This window comes from Cherax quadricarinatus, chromosome 47 (genome assembly GCF_038502225.1).
Source record: "Cherax quadricarinatus isolate ZL_2023a chromosome 47, ASM3850222v1, whole genome shotgun sequence".
In the NCBI taxonomy this organism is placed as follows: Eukaryota; Metazoa; Arthropoda; class Malacostraca; order Decapoda; family Parastacidae; genus Cherax; species Cherax quadricarinatus.
In genome coordinates this window covers 6,918,276-6,934,661 of record NC_091338.1, presented here as the reverse complement: position 1 = coordinate 6,934,661, position 16,386 = coordinate 6,918,276, and the positions used below count along the sequence as shown (strand labels likewise).

Below are 16,386 nucleotides of genomic sequence, written 5' to 3'. Positions count from 1 at the left end.
ACAGGCACTGTAGATTTCCATAAACAAGGAGGAGGAAATCAAAGAAAGGAAGGAAAGAGAAATGTGGCATAGTCACACAAAGTAGGTACATAAATTTAACGAAATAAAAGAAATCGAAAATAAAGAAATATGATCAGCGAGAGATGGTTGTTGCTTGGAATAGAAAACACATTCCAGAAGGTTGCAAAGAGAGTTAAGGAGATAATCAGGATAATTAGAGAGGAGGCAGGAAAGAGGGAGGCTATCTTAATTGGAGATATAGCGGTAATTACCGAGGAGACAGGGAGGAGGGAGAATTACATGGCACAAGAAGTAAGCTATTAAGTATAACGTGCAAAGGTTGAAGGAGAGAGGTGAAGGGATAGGAAGTAGAGGGACCAGAAAGCTATATGCTCAGCAGATCTAGATAAAAAATGATAACATAGTAGGTGGTATTTTATTTATCGTGAGAATTGTGATAATTTCTCCTGATGTTAGTCTGCCGTACTACTCAGTGGGGCTTTTGGTCATTTGACGGAGACCGTATGATGGCTCTCTGCTTCTTCCCGTTAAAAACAATAACATAAAGACGTGATGGCAGAATTTCCGCTCTGTATAAAAAAATATAAATCACCACAGTAGTACAGAAGGATTTTTTTTTAGATACACAAGAGAAACTTGAACCTTCGGCTGGGAAGAAGACAAAAGAATGACGAGGGGGAGAAACCTAGCAACTTGATGAAGCTCTACACAAAGCGAAACATTGCCTCCTGAAAGTTTGACCTATAGCGTGTCTTTCTTCACTGGCACGAGGAGCTTAATGTTTACAAGGAAGCTGGCATACGTGCTGAGACTCGAATGCTGAAGTGTATATGTGGATCGTATGTCCCGGGCTAATCTCCTTCGTGGTATCTCACTCCCATGACTCGCCCAGGCGAACCTTACCTCTTGTACGCTGCACTATAAACGACTGAGGGAAATTCTCGTTACAAAGAATGTCTAAACATTTGCTCCATGGAGCTAAGGTTTATGATGAAGCGTTTTCTCTTTTTTATACAATTCAGTGCCAATGATAAAATCTGTTACCCTACTTGCTCACTTGAAAGCCCAGGATGCCAACTGTATTGTTTGACTAATTACCTAGTAATTATGGTAGCATTTGCAAGGGAAGTTGCCATACGTTTAACCAAATTTGGAGGTTTACCAGAGACCTTTTGTTGGCGAACTGTGCACTCTAAAACTGAGCCATACGGTCATTTGGTGATCTTATTAGACAGACTCGCCCAATTCAGAATCAAATGGCTTCTTGCCAACAGTAGTGACGACAAAGACGCACGACTTCGTGGGCAACGTTTCGCTCTGCACAGAGCGAAACGTTATCCATATAAAGCTTATATTGCAAGGTATCTTTACAGAGGTAAATAACTCGTGTAGTACTCAGTACAGTTGCTCACCCACGTAACTGTTATTCACAAGTTCTGGAGTTTACTTCAGGTTATCTACATAGAGAAGGTGTGTATCTGAGTACAAATATTTAATCCATAGCAGATGGGAAACTTTTGAAATCTTCAGGTCTTTCCCTCCCGCTGTGAATTAACTCTTGATCTCTAAAATTGGGATTAAATGTTAAGTGTCCTAGACTGGTGGTGTAATGATTGTTAGCAGCTTAAATAACCTTCATGTAATCGACAGGCTTTGAACCTAATAAGTCCATCATTACGTAAAAGGCTTCCTCAACTTCTCTGCGCATGAGGAAAGAGACTATCAGGTTTGATCCAGGGAAAGAGGGTAGCAGTTCTAGTTCCTTGGATCAGGGGCATCGAAGACAACAAAATCCTCATTTTCCGCCCTGTGTTTCTTCGAAAGATTTCTTCATTTAACGAACTTTTCTTTTTCTCTTAGGAGCCAAGTAGGTGTAAGTGTACCGGCGTGGGAATTTGCTTTATAAAGGCCAGATATCCCCTCGGATAATGAACTTTCATCACGGTTATCCTTAGAGCTCCGGGGGATTCGGGTTAGGCCCAAATTTTTGGGTTCTCTTTTCAACTTTAGCCAAGCGTACAAATTCTTGAAAAAACATGTCCATATATTTTCTTTAGGGGGAAAAATACATGTATCCCCGACCTCATGAACGTAGACCCGAGGTGAAGGCTGTATATATATATATATATTTATATATTGAGCTCTCTATTGGATATATTTCACCCGAGAGAAATACTGAAGTGAAAATCCTTGAAACGGAAAATAGCTAAAAGAATGTGAGAGATAGGCAGAGGCAGGAGAAACTCTTGGTGTCTAGTGGAGAATTTATAGCATGGGGAGGTAATGGTTGGTTGGCTCTCGTGTGTGTGTGTGTGTGTGTGTGTGTGTGTGTGTGTGTGTGTGTGTTACAGGAACTTGTGGTGTCTCGTCTTCAGAAATATTTTAGTCATGTCTTTTTAAAACTTGCAATGGACGCAGCACCAAAGCACCTACCGTTTTCTTTTTTAATTCATTCCATTGGTCTTCTACTTCGTGAAGAAAAAGGTTCTTATTCCTTCGGCTTCACTTTTCTCAGTTTACTACTGTGGTCTCTCATCGTCAGTGTGTGTATCTGTCCGTATTAGTGTGCGTGCGTTGAGCGATGCGACTGATGAATCCAAGTACGTCCTTGTCAATCTTCGTCTTCGACTTGGAGAATGAACTCCTTGCTAACATGTAAGTGTGGCTGTGACGACTAGGCCGGACCTCATGTAACCAGGACTGGTCTAGTCCTAGCGACCAGATCCGGCATGGTCGGCAAGATTCCAGTGAGTAGCAATGACGGTTAAGACTAAGTGGTGTGCAGCAGGTCACATCGATTCCCAATGCGCAAAATATTTTCTGGCAACAGGCTCGGCTACATTGCAGAAACCATTTTTCTGGTTGAAGTTATTGGAGACACTAAAGGGTACACTCCCAATGAATCATCTTAGTGTTTCCCTCCTGACAGCTGGTAGAGCACCAGTATAATTTATCAGGTGATTGTGGGAGTTAAGGTGTATTAGGCGGTCGTTAACGTTGGGTAGCATTGGAAAGAGGTTGAGCAAATATTTTTGTTTGTGGGTTTGAGTTTGAGATGAACCCGCCTATTATCGGCCAGTAGGCCTGCTGCAGTGTTCCTCCTTATGTGTGTTGTGCTGGTGTATTAATGGAGGCCTCTGGATGCTTTATGACTGCAGATTTTGTCAAAATACTTACATGAGATACTGTACTCTCCTGCAGAAGTTATGGTGGTGGTGTTTGGTCATGTCTCTGATGGTATAGGCAATGGTGAATATATTAAGTTTGTCGTCGGAGATGATCTTGGGGATGTGTCTGGCAATAAAATTGTTGGAGAGGATTACGTATCTCTTCCGTGGTATTAGGCCTGGGCGAATTGATGTTACAGACACGTTGTCTGCAGTCCCCGATGAAATCTTAAGGATAGTGCAATTAGGTGGAAAGTTGTTTAAAGAGCATTCTTAGTGAAATTCACTAATGCAGATGCATAGATGCAAGATTTTCAGTGTAAAACTTGTAAGCAATTAAGTGTACTGCTGATTTCCGTCTAAAGTGTCATTTGTATTTAGGGTTCAATTTGCTTGAATTTATTTTGGTGGGCAGAGGCGTCAGACCTTCTTTGTGTAATGATGAATAAGTCTTCCACACAGCGAAGACAAGTTACAGGAGAGAGAATGACGAGGGAGGAAAAACTTTGAAGACTGAAAATGTTCCACATAAAGGTTCGCTAAGACTGCACTTACAGGGTAACCCTCAAGTCAACCGAAGGTCCCATAAGAGTCTTCGAAGGAGAAACAAATGAAATTTACGCAGAGTTCAGCGAGGTCTAGAAGTCGCTGACTACCGTCTCCGTTGTAGAAGATCAATGACCTGTGAAGCGAGTACCTGTGTGAAGATCAAGGTCGCGGAAAGCATGTTGCTAATGTGATTAAGGTCTCTTGAGTATCTGAGACCTTTGAGATGCTTTCCTGTCATTGGCAAACGAGTACTCCAGGAACCTACAGGGAATCTCGTAACTAATGGACTAATTAGGTATCTCAGGAAAGGATCCCTAAAAAGGCCATTTTTATTCTTATATACTATATTCAGAGATATTATTTTCTCAATTTTTCTAGCGTTTTATTTATCAAAAAAATGTTTTGAACAGGTGTGCTATGTTCATATTCTTTGGTACAAATCCGTTACGTTTTTTTTACACCAGTTTTGTATTTATCTTGGAAAATGGCGCCATAATTGTGTTCACTGCAGTCCTCTCTAATCTCATATCTCTGTATTAAAGTATTGCTTTTTAAAATGAACATAATTAAAACGATATTTAAGGGAGATATGACCTAAAAGCAAATGGAAAGAGTCAAACCGACCATGGGAATTTTCTGAAAAATTGCATCATTTTTCACTATTTCTCACCCCTCGCCATCTCTTGCATGTGTTTTATTGTCAACATGGGAGTTTTTACTCGGCAATGACGTGTGTGTGTGTGTGTGTGTGTGTGTGTGTGTCGTGCCGAATAGGTAAAATTGGTCAATTAGCAAGAACTCATTTAAAATTGTCCATTCTAAAAATTTTTCTTATACGTTTAAAGATATATTTTTTTATTCATGTTAATGTACCAAAAGAAGCTTAGAAAACTTACCTAACCTTATTATAACAAGCGCAATTTAATTTAGCCTAATCCAACTAAATATATTTTAGATAAGTTTACAGTAATTTAATAATAAATAAACACAATGAAAAATATTTTTTTTCGTTAAGCTTTGAATGAATTTTGCGAAATTATAGCATACACAAATTTTCCCTTGCCTTATTCGGCAAGAAGAGCGTTGCTATTAAACCCATAACTCGCAAGTTTTACCTGTTCGGCACTATATATATATATATATATATATATATATATATATATATATATATATATATATATATAATTATTATTAATAAATTACCAATATTTAGTACGTACCTGTTGCGAGATTCCCTGCAGGTTTCCCCAATAGTCGTTTGTCAATGACAGGAAAGCCCTATCAACTTTTATTCAGTTTTTCCCTTGTGATCAATGGGCAACTTGCCTGCTGCTGCTGTGTTCATGCCTCAGTTATAGTAGCTGGACGGAGGGGGTTCTCTCCCTCACCTTTCCATAAAATTTAATGGTGAAAGAAGCCAAACAGTTACTTAATTCTACCCTATGTGAGGTTTGGTGATCAATGATGTGGTAACTGGTGAAATAGTTCTGGGTAGGTTGGTATATATATGATTATTATGTAAGATACTAGAATAATAGCATATGTGTGGAGAATTCACAATGATTTATTTTGACTAAGAAAAATGGCAGTACAAATAAATCCAGATAATAAGTACTTAAATTGGTTTCTCGTTCTTCAGTGAACGTCTTTCATGTTCCTCGCGACGCCCTAACAGACCCATTGTGCATCAAGGTCCCTTTCAACCACCTCGAACAGTCTTGAGTAGTCTTCTTGACTCTGTGTTGAGTAAAAATGACACAAGTGCAACTAATGAGACACTTTACTGTGGCAACATTTCGCCACAATAAAATATCTCATTAGTTGCACTTCTGTCCTTTTACCTAACATTGTCGATAATTCGACCAACATTATTACAATTTCTTGACTTTAGCTTGACCTCTGGTTATCAGAGGCGAAGCTCCACTTCAGCACAACATTTCCTTCAATGAGATTCTAAACTAAAGGTTCTGAACCACAGAAATTCCGACCATAAACGTTGCTTCCTCACAACCTAATTTCAGGTAATTCACCCAACCCTACCCATACAATTATTAATAGCTAACTCTCATTTTCTATGATATTTTTAACAGTCCGGGAATATTATTGAATCATTAACCGTGACACCTGAGCTCTTGTTTACCATGAAATTACCTAAACTAGTCCTCCAGGATACCAGCTATCTGAGAAGGGCCGACTACGATATTCGCAAACCAACTTTTCCTGGGGTGAAGTCTTATTAGGAAGGAGTGATCAGCCGCTGTAAACACCCTCTCAGGCTAGTAGAACCTTTGTAGGAATTGTAAAAATCTGTTAGCCAAATCAAAGATTACTGAACTAATTTGACACTTATCCACCATATCCATCACAAGTTCTCCCATTACATACTGACTTTGATTTCTTTCTCTACCGCGATTCTAAGCTTTAAACTATTCTGGCAATGATGAAGAGTTTTCGCTTATGGTGGGAGTTCCCTGACGCTGGTTAAGGGCTCCTGATCGAATGAATTTGAGCTACCCTCTCCATATTAGGATAAAAATTGATTACCCCCGCCTCACCCAGTCCTCAAGTTCTGTATGACCTTCACTAATTCAGCTCTTACCCTCGATTATATTAATGATGAACCCTGTTGCTAGAAGAGTTTTCACACCTTTGTGTTCCCCGTTGACAATTAAAATCTATAGGATGTATGATTATTTGTACGAGGCGCTAAACCTGTGTTGTCATTCAGCGCAGAGTAGTGGAGGCTCGATTCTTCGTTCATTAAGCGTTAGGAAGAAATTAAATTCACAGCCGCATTTTTTCCCCTTTAATCAAAGGAATTGGTGATTCCCAGTGTCGTGAATGTAACAGGCTGTGTGTGTGGAGGAGAAAGAAAGAGGAAGGAGAGGAAGGAAGAGGGGAGGGGAAAGGAAAGAGAGAGATGGTAGGGGGTGGAGGCGGTTGAGGAATCTCCAGGACCGAATCCATGACCTGTCTAATGCCACGCTCAGACGTGACCCCTCATATAGAGTATTTATTAAGATAACGTTTCGTGTTGTGTACAGATTTTATCAAGCCATGATAACGCTCGACTCAAGAGCGAAATGTTGTACTAACAAAAGCTTGTTCAGCAGCGTGTCTTATCTTCCCAACACTTGCTTGTGATTGGTGGGGGAAGGTGTAACCTGTCCTTTTCAAGGGTGACAGCTTTATTGAGGGATAAAAAGAAATAAATTCTCCAGTGCTGCAAAAGAAAAAAAGGAGAGAGGAAAAACAGTGCTCAAGTGACAACAGCAGCAGCACCCGCATCCGTATCCGCAGCCGCAGCAGTAGCAGCAGCAGCAGCAGCAGCAGCAGCAGTAGTAGTAGTAGTAGTAGTAGTAGTAGTAGTAGCAGCAGCAGCAGCAGCAGCAGCAGCAGCAGCAGCAGCAATAGTAGTAGTAGCAGCAGCAATAATAGTAGTAGTAGTAGCAGCAGCAATAATAGTAGTAGTAGTAGTAGCAGCAGCAATAGTAGTAGTAGTAGTAGCAGCAGCAATAGTAGTAGTAGTAGTAGCAGCAGCAATAGTAGTAGTAGTAGTAGCAGCAGCAATAGTAGTAGTAGTAGTAGCAGCAGCAATAGTAGTAGTAGCAGCAATAGTAGTAGTAGCAGCAATAATAGTAGCAGCAGCAATAGTAGTAATAGTAAAAAATAACATCAGTCCTAACATGAGAAGCCCAAGTATTCATTTGTTTTACGTATGTTGTGTGACGAGAAGGATAAGATCTTCAACATTATAGAATCTAATATGCTTCAGGATGATATTATTTCCAGTGCTATTTTTTTACGAATACTAGTCATATATAACCGAGACTATTACAATGTATATACAAAAATTTTAAACGTAAAACTGAGGCCTATAGAATGCATATGAACACTTTAAGCATGCAACTGGAACTAGTGAAATTTCAGCCTAACTACACAGGATTTGCTGCTTTTGGATAATATTTCGGGAATCATTTTCAGGAATACTTCAGCAGGCAAGGATAAAGTAGATAACGTTAATGGATGATCAATTAGTTAGGCTAGAATGCACTGTGTTTATGGCGGAGTGCTCACTCACGGGATGAGTGCCACTGTCCAATAAATTGGCCCCGCGGGAAAAAATTACTAATTTATCAGAGTAGAATTTGTTACAATCGATCAGCCGGGGAGGGCGAGCGCTCAGCTGGACTGAGATTTAACAAATGTAATCCGTAGCTGTGATTGAGTTGTTTTTTGTTACTTTTTATATATATATAAATATATGATCTTGCATCAGTTTAAAAATGCAGGTTAGCTGAAGTTTCATCATGGGGAAGTGGTAAATCCGCTCGGGTGACCAAGCGTCTAGAGAGACTCAGGTTTAATAAAAGCAGGGAAAGGGTGCCTTAAATTCCCTCTTGAAGGGATTAAATATTAGGGAAATACATGGAGCAAAAGAAATGACCGAAACTTGTGATTAAGCGAAGTGAGCCCCAGTACTGTACTTCCAGGGGCGTTCAGTTCCAGTACTGGCAGGGGTGTTCAACATGTGAACCAAGCAAACCTTAGGCACAGCGTTCAACGTGCGTTTTTTTCCGCTGACCAAATTCAGCCAACTTGACGGTGGGGAGCTGCCCCACCGTCGTTCCCTTCATTACTGTTGTTCTGACTGACTCGTACAACTAAATAATGCACGATAATTCTTAGAAGTACATAGATTTTCTCAGCGGATAACCAAGATATGGACATCTGCTTCTGCTCTGTCTTTCCCATGAACTGTTCGATAGCCAATTTACTGGAAAAAAAATATGAAGATGGACGTTATAATAACCTATGTGATTTGTCAAAATATCTAATGAATGAGAATTAAAATACTAGACATTTTAAGCAAATATCCTAAATTTGTTTGCAACAGATGAAAGAAAAATTGTAAATACAAATTCAGATGTGATGGAGGATGATCAAGGTAACACTTAAAAAAAAAATTCAGGGAAAATGGTTAGCCGGACGTGAGTCCTGGAGGTGGGAAGTACATTACCTGCACTCTGAACGAGGGGTGGGCAGTTTGGAGTGCCCTGAATCTGCACTCTATAGAAAGGCGTAGAATTAGGGGGGATTTGACTGAGGTGTATAAATGGAAAACAGGAATAAAAAAAAGGGGATGTAAATAGCGTGCTAAAAATATCTAGCCTAGATAGGACTCGTAGCAATGGTTTTAACTTGGAAAAAAATCAGATTCAAGAAGGGTATAGGAAAGCACTGGTTTGGTAATAGTTGTGGATGAATGGAACAAACTCCCGAGTACTGGCTTAAGCCGGTAGGAGACTTGGACCTGCCTCGCATGGGCCAGTAGGCCTGCTGTAGTGGATAATGAGTGTTTATTTGGAGTTGCTTCCGGAGGTCACCGCCCCCCGCGGCCCGGTCCCGGACCAGGTCTCCACAATAAAATAGCCGCTATGGTAGCCAAATCTAAACTGGAACTTCATTAAATACTTGATAACCCTCCCTGCCCCACTTTGCCTGTTAGTGAAACGTCGTAAAACGAAGGTTGTCCCCTCCTAAAGTGTTTTGAATACCCATTTGTCAGCTTGCGAATTCAAAGGTATGCCTCTGTATATATACCTCGTCGGGTATGTATATACGTAGTTAGTAGTCATCTATTCAGTTAATGAGCAAACATAATGGTGCTTAACCATTCTGACAAAGCGATGTGTACATTGCATGCAGTATTAGAGAAATTTAGCAATTTAATGGTTTCTCCATAACACATAAAAATGCAACAGCTATTTGCAGAGACAACAAACACACCATTAAAACTGTAATGACAGTTTTAATGACACTGTAATGCGCTCTCCCTCCCCTTTGCTCTTTATCAACCTAAACTCCCTTCCCCTTCCACCCCCGACATTAGGTGTGGTTTATGTAGTGGTGTGGTTTCAGTGGTTTGTGTCTAGAGGTAGGGGCCTTCTTACTGAGAGAGGTGCCACTCTCCCCACAGGGTGCTTGCCTGACTAAGAACCAAGCATATCTTTCATCATGAATTATGGGGATATTTGCCCCTTTCGTGAAAATTTGCAGACACGGCTGATAAGAGGTTGGGGTGGATTGTAAGTACATATTGTGGAATATGAAGAAATGACTTTGAATAGTTTTACTATGCTATATAAGAATCAGTAAACAAACCATACCACGGGTAGGGATAGAACCCGCGGTCAGTGTGTCATAAAACTCCAGACCGACTCGCTAGCCACTGGGCCGGCTAGCCACAATAAAATTCATCGAACTAGGTATATTTATACACCATAGGAAGATTAGCATAGATACCACTGTAACCGCAAATGCTATCGCGTGGTTCTTGAATTTTATGACTCTGACCGCGGGTTCTATCCCCGCCCGTGGTATGCTGTGTTTCCAATCGTGTCATTACAATTTCGTGAGTCAAGAATCAGTAAGGACAGTAGGAAGTTGAGGATAGTGAAAATTTAATAATTGGAGAGACTGAATACGTTTAAAGCTCTGAATAACCAAACTGTGTTAGTAATTGTAAATAAAATAAAGCAAATACGTCCTTAAATTCCCCTTTGTGTAGGTCTGATGATACAGTTTGAGACATTGTGATGTCTCAGTCTTCACAGTAAAATTCCATAACCCACATCATGGGTCTTGTTCACAAACATAACCCTGCTATACACCTCGTTGTATTATCCTACTTGCCGGCATGAAAACATGGCACAAAATTATCATCGAAAGATGCTTCGCTGGGGTAAACCTTTATTATAGACATTTTGGTAGTGAGAAATCATGACGAAGATTTGGTGTGGTGGTTAACAGTGAGGACCGTGTTTTCACTCTCATTACTGTCGATATGAAAATAATTAACAGAACTGGCGTTAGTAGAAACACATGAATTATTGTTTTTTAATCATTTATTTTTTGAACCGCATTCAAAACAGAAAATTGACTAAAATCTCTGATCGTAGCCAACGAAGTTTGTGATTCTGTATAGTTGCCACAATTTTTGAGTTTGTTGATGTGGCAAAGGCATTCACAATGTCTCCTAGATGTAACATCTGTCAGGAACTATGTAATCCTGGGTCTTGTTCTGCTGTTTATTGAAGAGGTTAAACAGCAACACAACCCCTGCCTCTGTCGTCACTCAAAACTGCGCCTCTCTGAAAACTAAAGACTATCTCCAGAAAAATATTAATATCTAAGGCCTTGTGAAGTGTTGGTTTTCTAGCACTCAGCCGCTAAGACTTTTGGAGTTTAAAATTATACCATGCTTGTTAAAAATATTTGATGACATTCTCTTCTCTTTTCTGTTATTTGTATACACGTACGCATCGTGTAACTTCTGTCTACCCACCCATCATGTTCTCTCGACACGCCTACCCATCATGTTCTCTCGACACGCCTACCCATCATGTTCTCTCGACACGCCTACTCATCATGTTCTCTCGACACGCCTACCCATCATGTTCTCTCGACACGCCTACCCATCATGTTCTCTCGACACGCCTGCCCATCATGTTCTCTCGACACGCCTGCCCATCATGTTCTCTCGACACGCCTACTCATCATGTTCTCTCGACACGCCTGCCCATCATGTTCTCTCGACACGCCTGCCCATCATGTTCTCTCGACACGCCTGCCCATCATGTTCTCTCGACACGCCTACCCATCATGTTCTCTCGACACGCCTACCCATCATGTTCCTTTACCACCTACCCATCTCATTCTCCTGATATACCCTTCCACACCCTTCCGTCTTCCACTACTCTCCTCGCTCCTTTCCATCGCATCTACCTTTCTGCCTTTCTCCTTCAGCCATCTAGTTACAGCCCTTCCATCAGTGTCCATCCCGGATGCGCCATAGACTCCTTCCTACCTTAACTATACATCTTTCCTCTATATTCTAATTAAATCACCAACTTTTCCTAAAATTTTTAACAGAATCGTCCACACCCTTTCTCACTAGCTACTTCCTACTAGTTAAATTACCAATAGTTTACTTGGTCGGAGTTGCGATTAGTGTATGGAGGATCGAGCCTTCACCATTAATCGTTTTGAATGACACTATTTACCTCTTTATGAAATCAAAATATTTCACATATTTTCCCTCATCGTTTCCCTGCTATATTTTTTTTCAGTGCTACTTGTCTTGCTTCCCTTTCCTCTTGGCTACTTCAATACTCTTCAAAGCCTTTCCGTTCTATCCCATAATTTTCGTGTTTTTTCCGCTTATGCACGTTTTTCCTCCCTTTCCCACATTTTTTTCCTTTTTTTTCCACTTTTCCCGATCTTTCCACCTTCCCCGCCCTCCTTTCCACATTTTCCCCTCTTTCCACATCCCCTGTTTTTCCATATTTTTCCCCTCTGCTCACGTTCTTCCCCGCTCTCCCTAGCCACATCCCCGCCCTCCCTAGCCACATCCCTACCCTCCCTAGCCACATCCCTACCCTCCCTAGCCACATCCCTAGCCACTTCCCCGCCTCCCGGGCAACCTCACCGCACATCAAACAGAATCCTATGTTGGGTAAAAGTCATAATTCCAGGAAGTAGAGTAGCTGAAGCCTCGAATAGTGATTCAATTACTGTGAACAGGGATACAGGAAGAGCCTCTAATTTTCTGCAGAATTAGTCTATGTGGAAGACGGTCCAGGCAAGCGTGGGAGGACAGGAGGCTGAAGGTCTTTTATTATTCTTGTGTGTCTCCTGTTTTCCTCTCTTTTCTCATTCTTCTTTCTCTTCTCCGCTTCTTCCTCCTCGTTATTGGTCTTTATTTTTTTTCAGTTTTTCAACTATTTTAGTATTGGCTTGCTTTTTCTTTTTTTTACGATTTCGTGTTCTCTTGCGCCAGATTTTTTTTTTTTTTGGAGTGCTGTTATCCATTTTCTCTAATTTAGTTTCTGGAAATCCCTTTTCTTTTCTCTTGTATTTTTTCTAGTTTTCTTTGTTAATTTCCCCTTACAATTTTATTTTTAGTTTCTAGCTTTGATTATGTAACCTGTTGCCGTGTGGCTCTCCAAATAATATATATATATATATATATATATATATATATATATATATATATATATATATATATATATATATATATATATTACATTGTAACCACGGACGAGTGGTATTTAATCAATAACAACACTGCGACTAGCCGAGGATTCGAACCCATGTCGTTTTGGCTCTCCTTATGGTGAGTGATAATCACATGACGCACTAACCCACATGACCACCAAATCCTACAAAGATCGCCCACCCAGCAGAGCTAGGTGTCTTACCATGATCCGACATACGGTGGTGTGGGTGCCTCAGAGTTAATTTCATTCTACTCCCCGTTTGGTGTACTAGCCTCCACGAGCAGTAGAGGCACTGAGGCACCCACACCACCATATGTTCTCGGATCACGATAAAACGCTTAGCTCTGCTGGGGGCGTGATTCTTGTAGAATTTGGTGGTCCAGTGGGTTAGAGCGTCATGTGATTTTCGCTCACCATGAGGCGGGCCAAAACGACATGGGTTCGAATCCTCGGCTAGTCGGTGTTATTGATTAAATACCACTCGCTCGTGATTACAATAATATAAAATACTGCTTGTGGAGGCTACTACAATAAAATGGGGGAGTAGAATGAAATTAGCTCAGAGGAACCTACACCACCGTATGTCATCGGATCAAGGTAAAACGCCTAGCTCTGCTGGGTGCTTGTTTTTTGTAAGATTGTGTGGTCCAGTGGGCTAGATCGTTGTGTGATTTTTCGCTCACCATTAGGCGGGCCAAAACGACATGGGTTCGAATTTTCGGCTAGTCGAAGTGTTATATAATTTTTACGCTCATATATTGTCGTTGAATACGACTTGAATTGAGTTTATACATACACATTTTATATTTTGCGAACGCGCACGCACACACACTCAGACACAACACACACAGGTGTGTGCTGTGTGTCAGTGTGCACGCGCTCTTAGAATAAATACAGTGAAAACACGGTCAAATGATGACCTTTTGGTTAAAATTACTTAGAGGACCTTTTCACTGTTTCCACCCTGGTTACCTTGCATAATTGATATCACCTGTTCCTGTTGTGATTGCTGTGTACTCGCCTAGTTGTGGTTGCGGTCGTCGATTCACAGCTCCTGGTCCCGCCTCTTCAACTGGCCGCTACTCAGTCACACTTCCCGCTCCATGAGCTTTATCATATCTCTTCTTAAAGCTATATATGGATCTTGCCTCCACTACATCACTACCCAGGCTATTCCACTTCCTGACAACTATGACTGAAGAAATACTTCCTAACATCCCTGTGATTCATCAGAGTCTTCAACTTCCAATTGTGACCCCTTGTTGCTGTGTCCCATCTCTGGAACATAGTGTGTGTGTGTGTGTGTGTGTGTGTGTGTGTGTGTGTGTGTGTGTGTGTGTGTGTGTGTGTGTGTGTGTGTGTGTGATTCCCCTTGGTAATTATTTTAAATATAACAACAGCACTTTTCAGATGGATCACATTTTGCTTAATTAGAAAATTTCTTCTGAAAATTGAATCCCCGACGATATCCTTATCGTCCAGCTAAGGTCTCCCAGCACTGGCTGTCAGATGGCGTTACCTCCTGATTAAAATCCATGCTTTGTGATGCTGTATAGCAGAAAGCATAGCTAGCTTTGGTTCCCACAATAAAACTCTCATACAGAATAAGGAAGTAACACTGCTAATAAATCCAATTTTGCTTTCAGATTTTGATCCGAGGAGCGAATTCGTGTTCAGCGCCGCTCGTCCCGTGAGTAAACACCACCACGTTACAGTCCATACAGTTGATACACTGCTGGTGGTGTCGCCTCCACGCTTGCCTCTTTCATTATACAGATATTCTTTACGAATTATTAAACGAAAAGAATTCCCGCTGGTCCTCTTGCTTTGGCGTCCTGGGGCTGTGACCTACATGGCCAGCACCATCTATCACCACCCGGCGTTAACATCAATAAATACCAGCGGCGTCTTTCCAAACAGCTACCACGCCTCCCTCACTTGTTTTCGTCGAGGTCCATGAAAACCTTTTGACCTCTAGGCCACAAGAAGTATGGAGAAGGGTTAGCGGGAAGTCAAAGGATGGCCAGATTATAGCCAAAATTCATAGAAGGGTAGAGGAGTGAAGGGCCAGATTACGGCTAAAGAGGTATATGTATATATCGAGGCTACCTGCTCAGATCAACTTACTTTAGATGTTTCTAAATATATCTAGGTACTTAAAGCAAGAACTGTATAGAAGATATAAAGGGAAGGGAGGGAGATATAGAGGAGAGAGACAGGGACAAGAGGAGAGAGAAAAGCATGGAGAAGAGAGCGGAAGGGATGATTTGGGAGGTAGGGCCAGGAAGGGGGGGGGGACGGAAATCAGTTAAGGGGATTTCAGGCGAGTAGTCCATTTTACAAAGCTAGTAAAAGTGGCTTTTTACAAGGTTCTGAGTAGTAGCATCACAACGTTAAATTTAAGGGAAAGCGCTAAGCGCCTAGAAACCGCACAGGGCCTGGAGAATGAAAAGGCAATCAAATTTGATCGGAGAAAGGGAAGAGTAGGCTTAGATTCCTTTAGTAAAGCGTATTTTATTTGCATTAGAGCACACCACTCCCAACTGAACAGCCTTAAAAGTACACACACACACAAACACACACACACACACACACACACACACACACACACACACACACACACACACACACACACACACACACACACGGAGGCATTTTATTCCGTATACATCAGAAGCCCATTTATCGTTTTAATTATGATTTGTTGGAATTCTGACCAACTTTCTGGTTAAGGGCTAAGAGAATTTTCCATTCCCAAGCGCTCTAAACCCATGCATGTTTAGCACTTAACAATTAAAATAATTTTAACGAGAGTACTGGATGGTACAATTTTCAGACCTTAGGGCGAGACTATCACCAGATCGACTAGGCTCTAGGATACGAAATCTTTTGAACCTCGTCTTGCATACAAACATAGGGTTGTGAAGGTTTTCACTGTTCCCCAAATCCTATTTTGCAGTATACCTTCGTTAAGGCTACGTTTCATTCAAGGTGAGGCCTCTTTTGCCTTGATAAAGTTCTCCTTGAGCGAAATTTTGCTGTCTTCGTATTGCTCATATTTGTACATACGTTGCCTTCCAGTATCAGGACAATGTTGGACCAGTTATCGCCGATGACGATGGTAAAAAAAAAAGGCACTTGGTACAGAGCGCACCTCTGTGGTAGACTGTGTCGCTCTGGGTGAAGCATTTTCAAGTCATTGGCACTTGACGGAGCTCCACCCAGAGCTTTATCATTTAGTTCTCTGCATTAAGTATTAAGTTCACTAACTTTCCAACCACCAAGCAGGGTCTGTAATTGCTGTTTAGCTCCTAATCTATCAGCCTCGTCCGTGTAATGAGAAGTTACGTTATGGTAAAAGTTAATGCGCGATGATGTTTTCCTGTTTTAGTATTGCCTAGAACATAGTCGGTGTGTTTTGCAGCATAACGAATTTTATTAATGGAAGGAAACAACCTGTAAACACCAGAACAGTTCCTCTAAACAGGAACAGTGCCACAGTTAAGTTCCTGGAGGTAGCCCCCAGCGCTGGCGGTAAGAGCTAGATTGGCAAAGTTTTCGTATTGAAACTTTGTCAGTAGCGGAAG

The 16,386-nt window shown here is 41.2% G+C and overlaps 2 protein-coding genes across 3 annotated transcripts in view; both read left to right on the top strand.

The window, feature by feature from the left end:
- The window catches only part of LOC128696528 (F-box only protein 21-like), a 444,502-nt gene that overhangs the window by 340,824 nt on the left and 87,292 nt on the right, over positions 1–16,386 (top strand). The window lies entirely within an intron of this gene.
- LOC128696583 (sialin-like) overlaps positions 13,348–16,386 on the top strand; it is a 152,205-nt gene continuing 149,166 nt past the window's right edge. Inside the window, exons 1-2 of the mRNA XM_070094628.1 lie at positions 13,348–13,396; positions 14,446–14,489. Of these exons, the coding sequence (XP_069950729.1) occupies positions 13,348–13,396; positions 14,446–14,489 (93 nt within the window). The remainder of the gene's footprint in view (positions 13,397–14,445; positions 14,490–16,386) is intronic.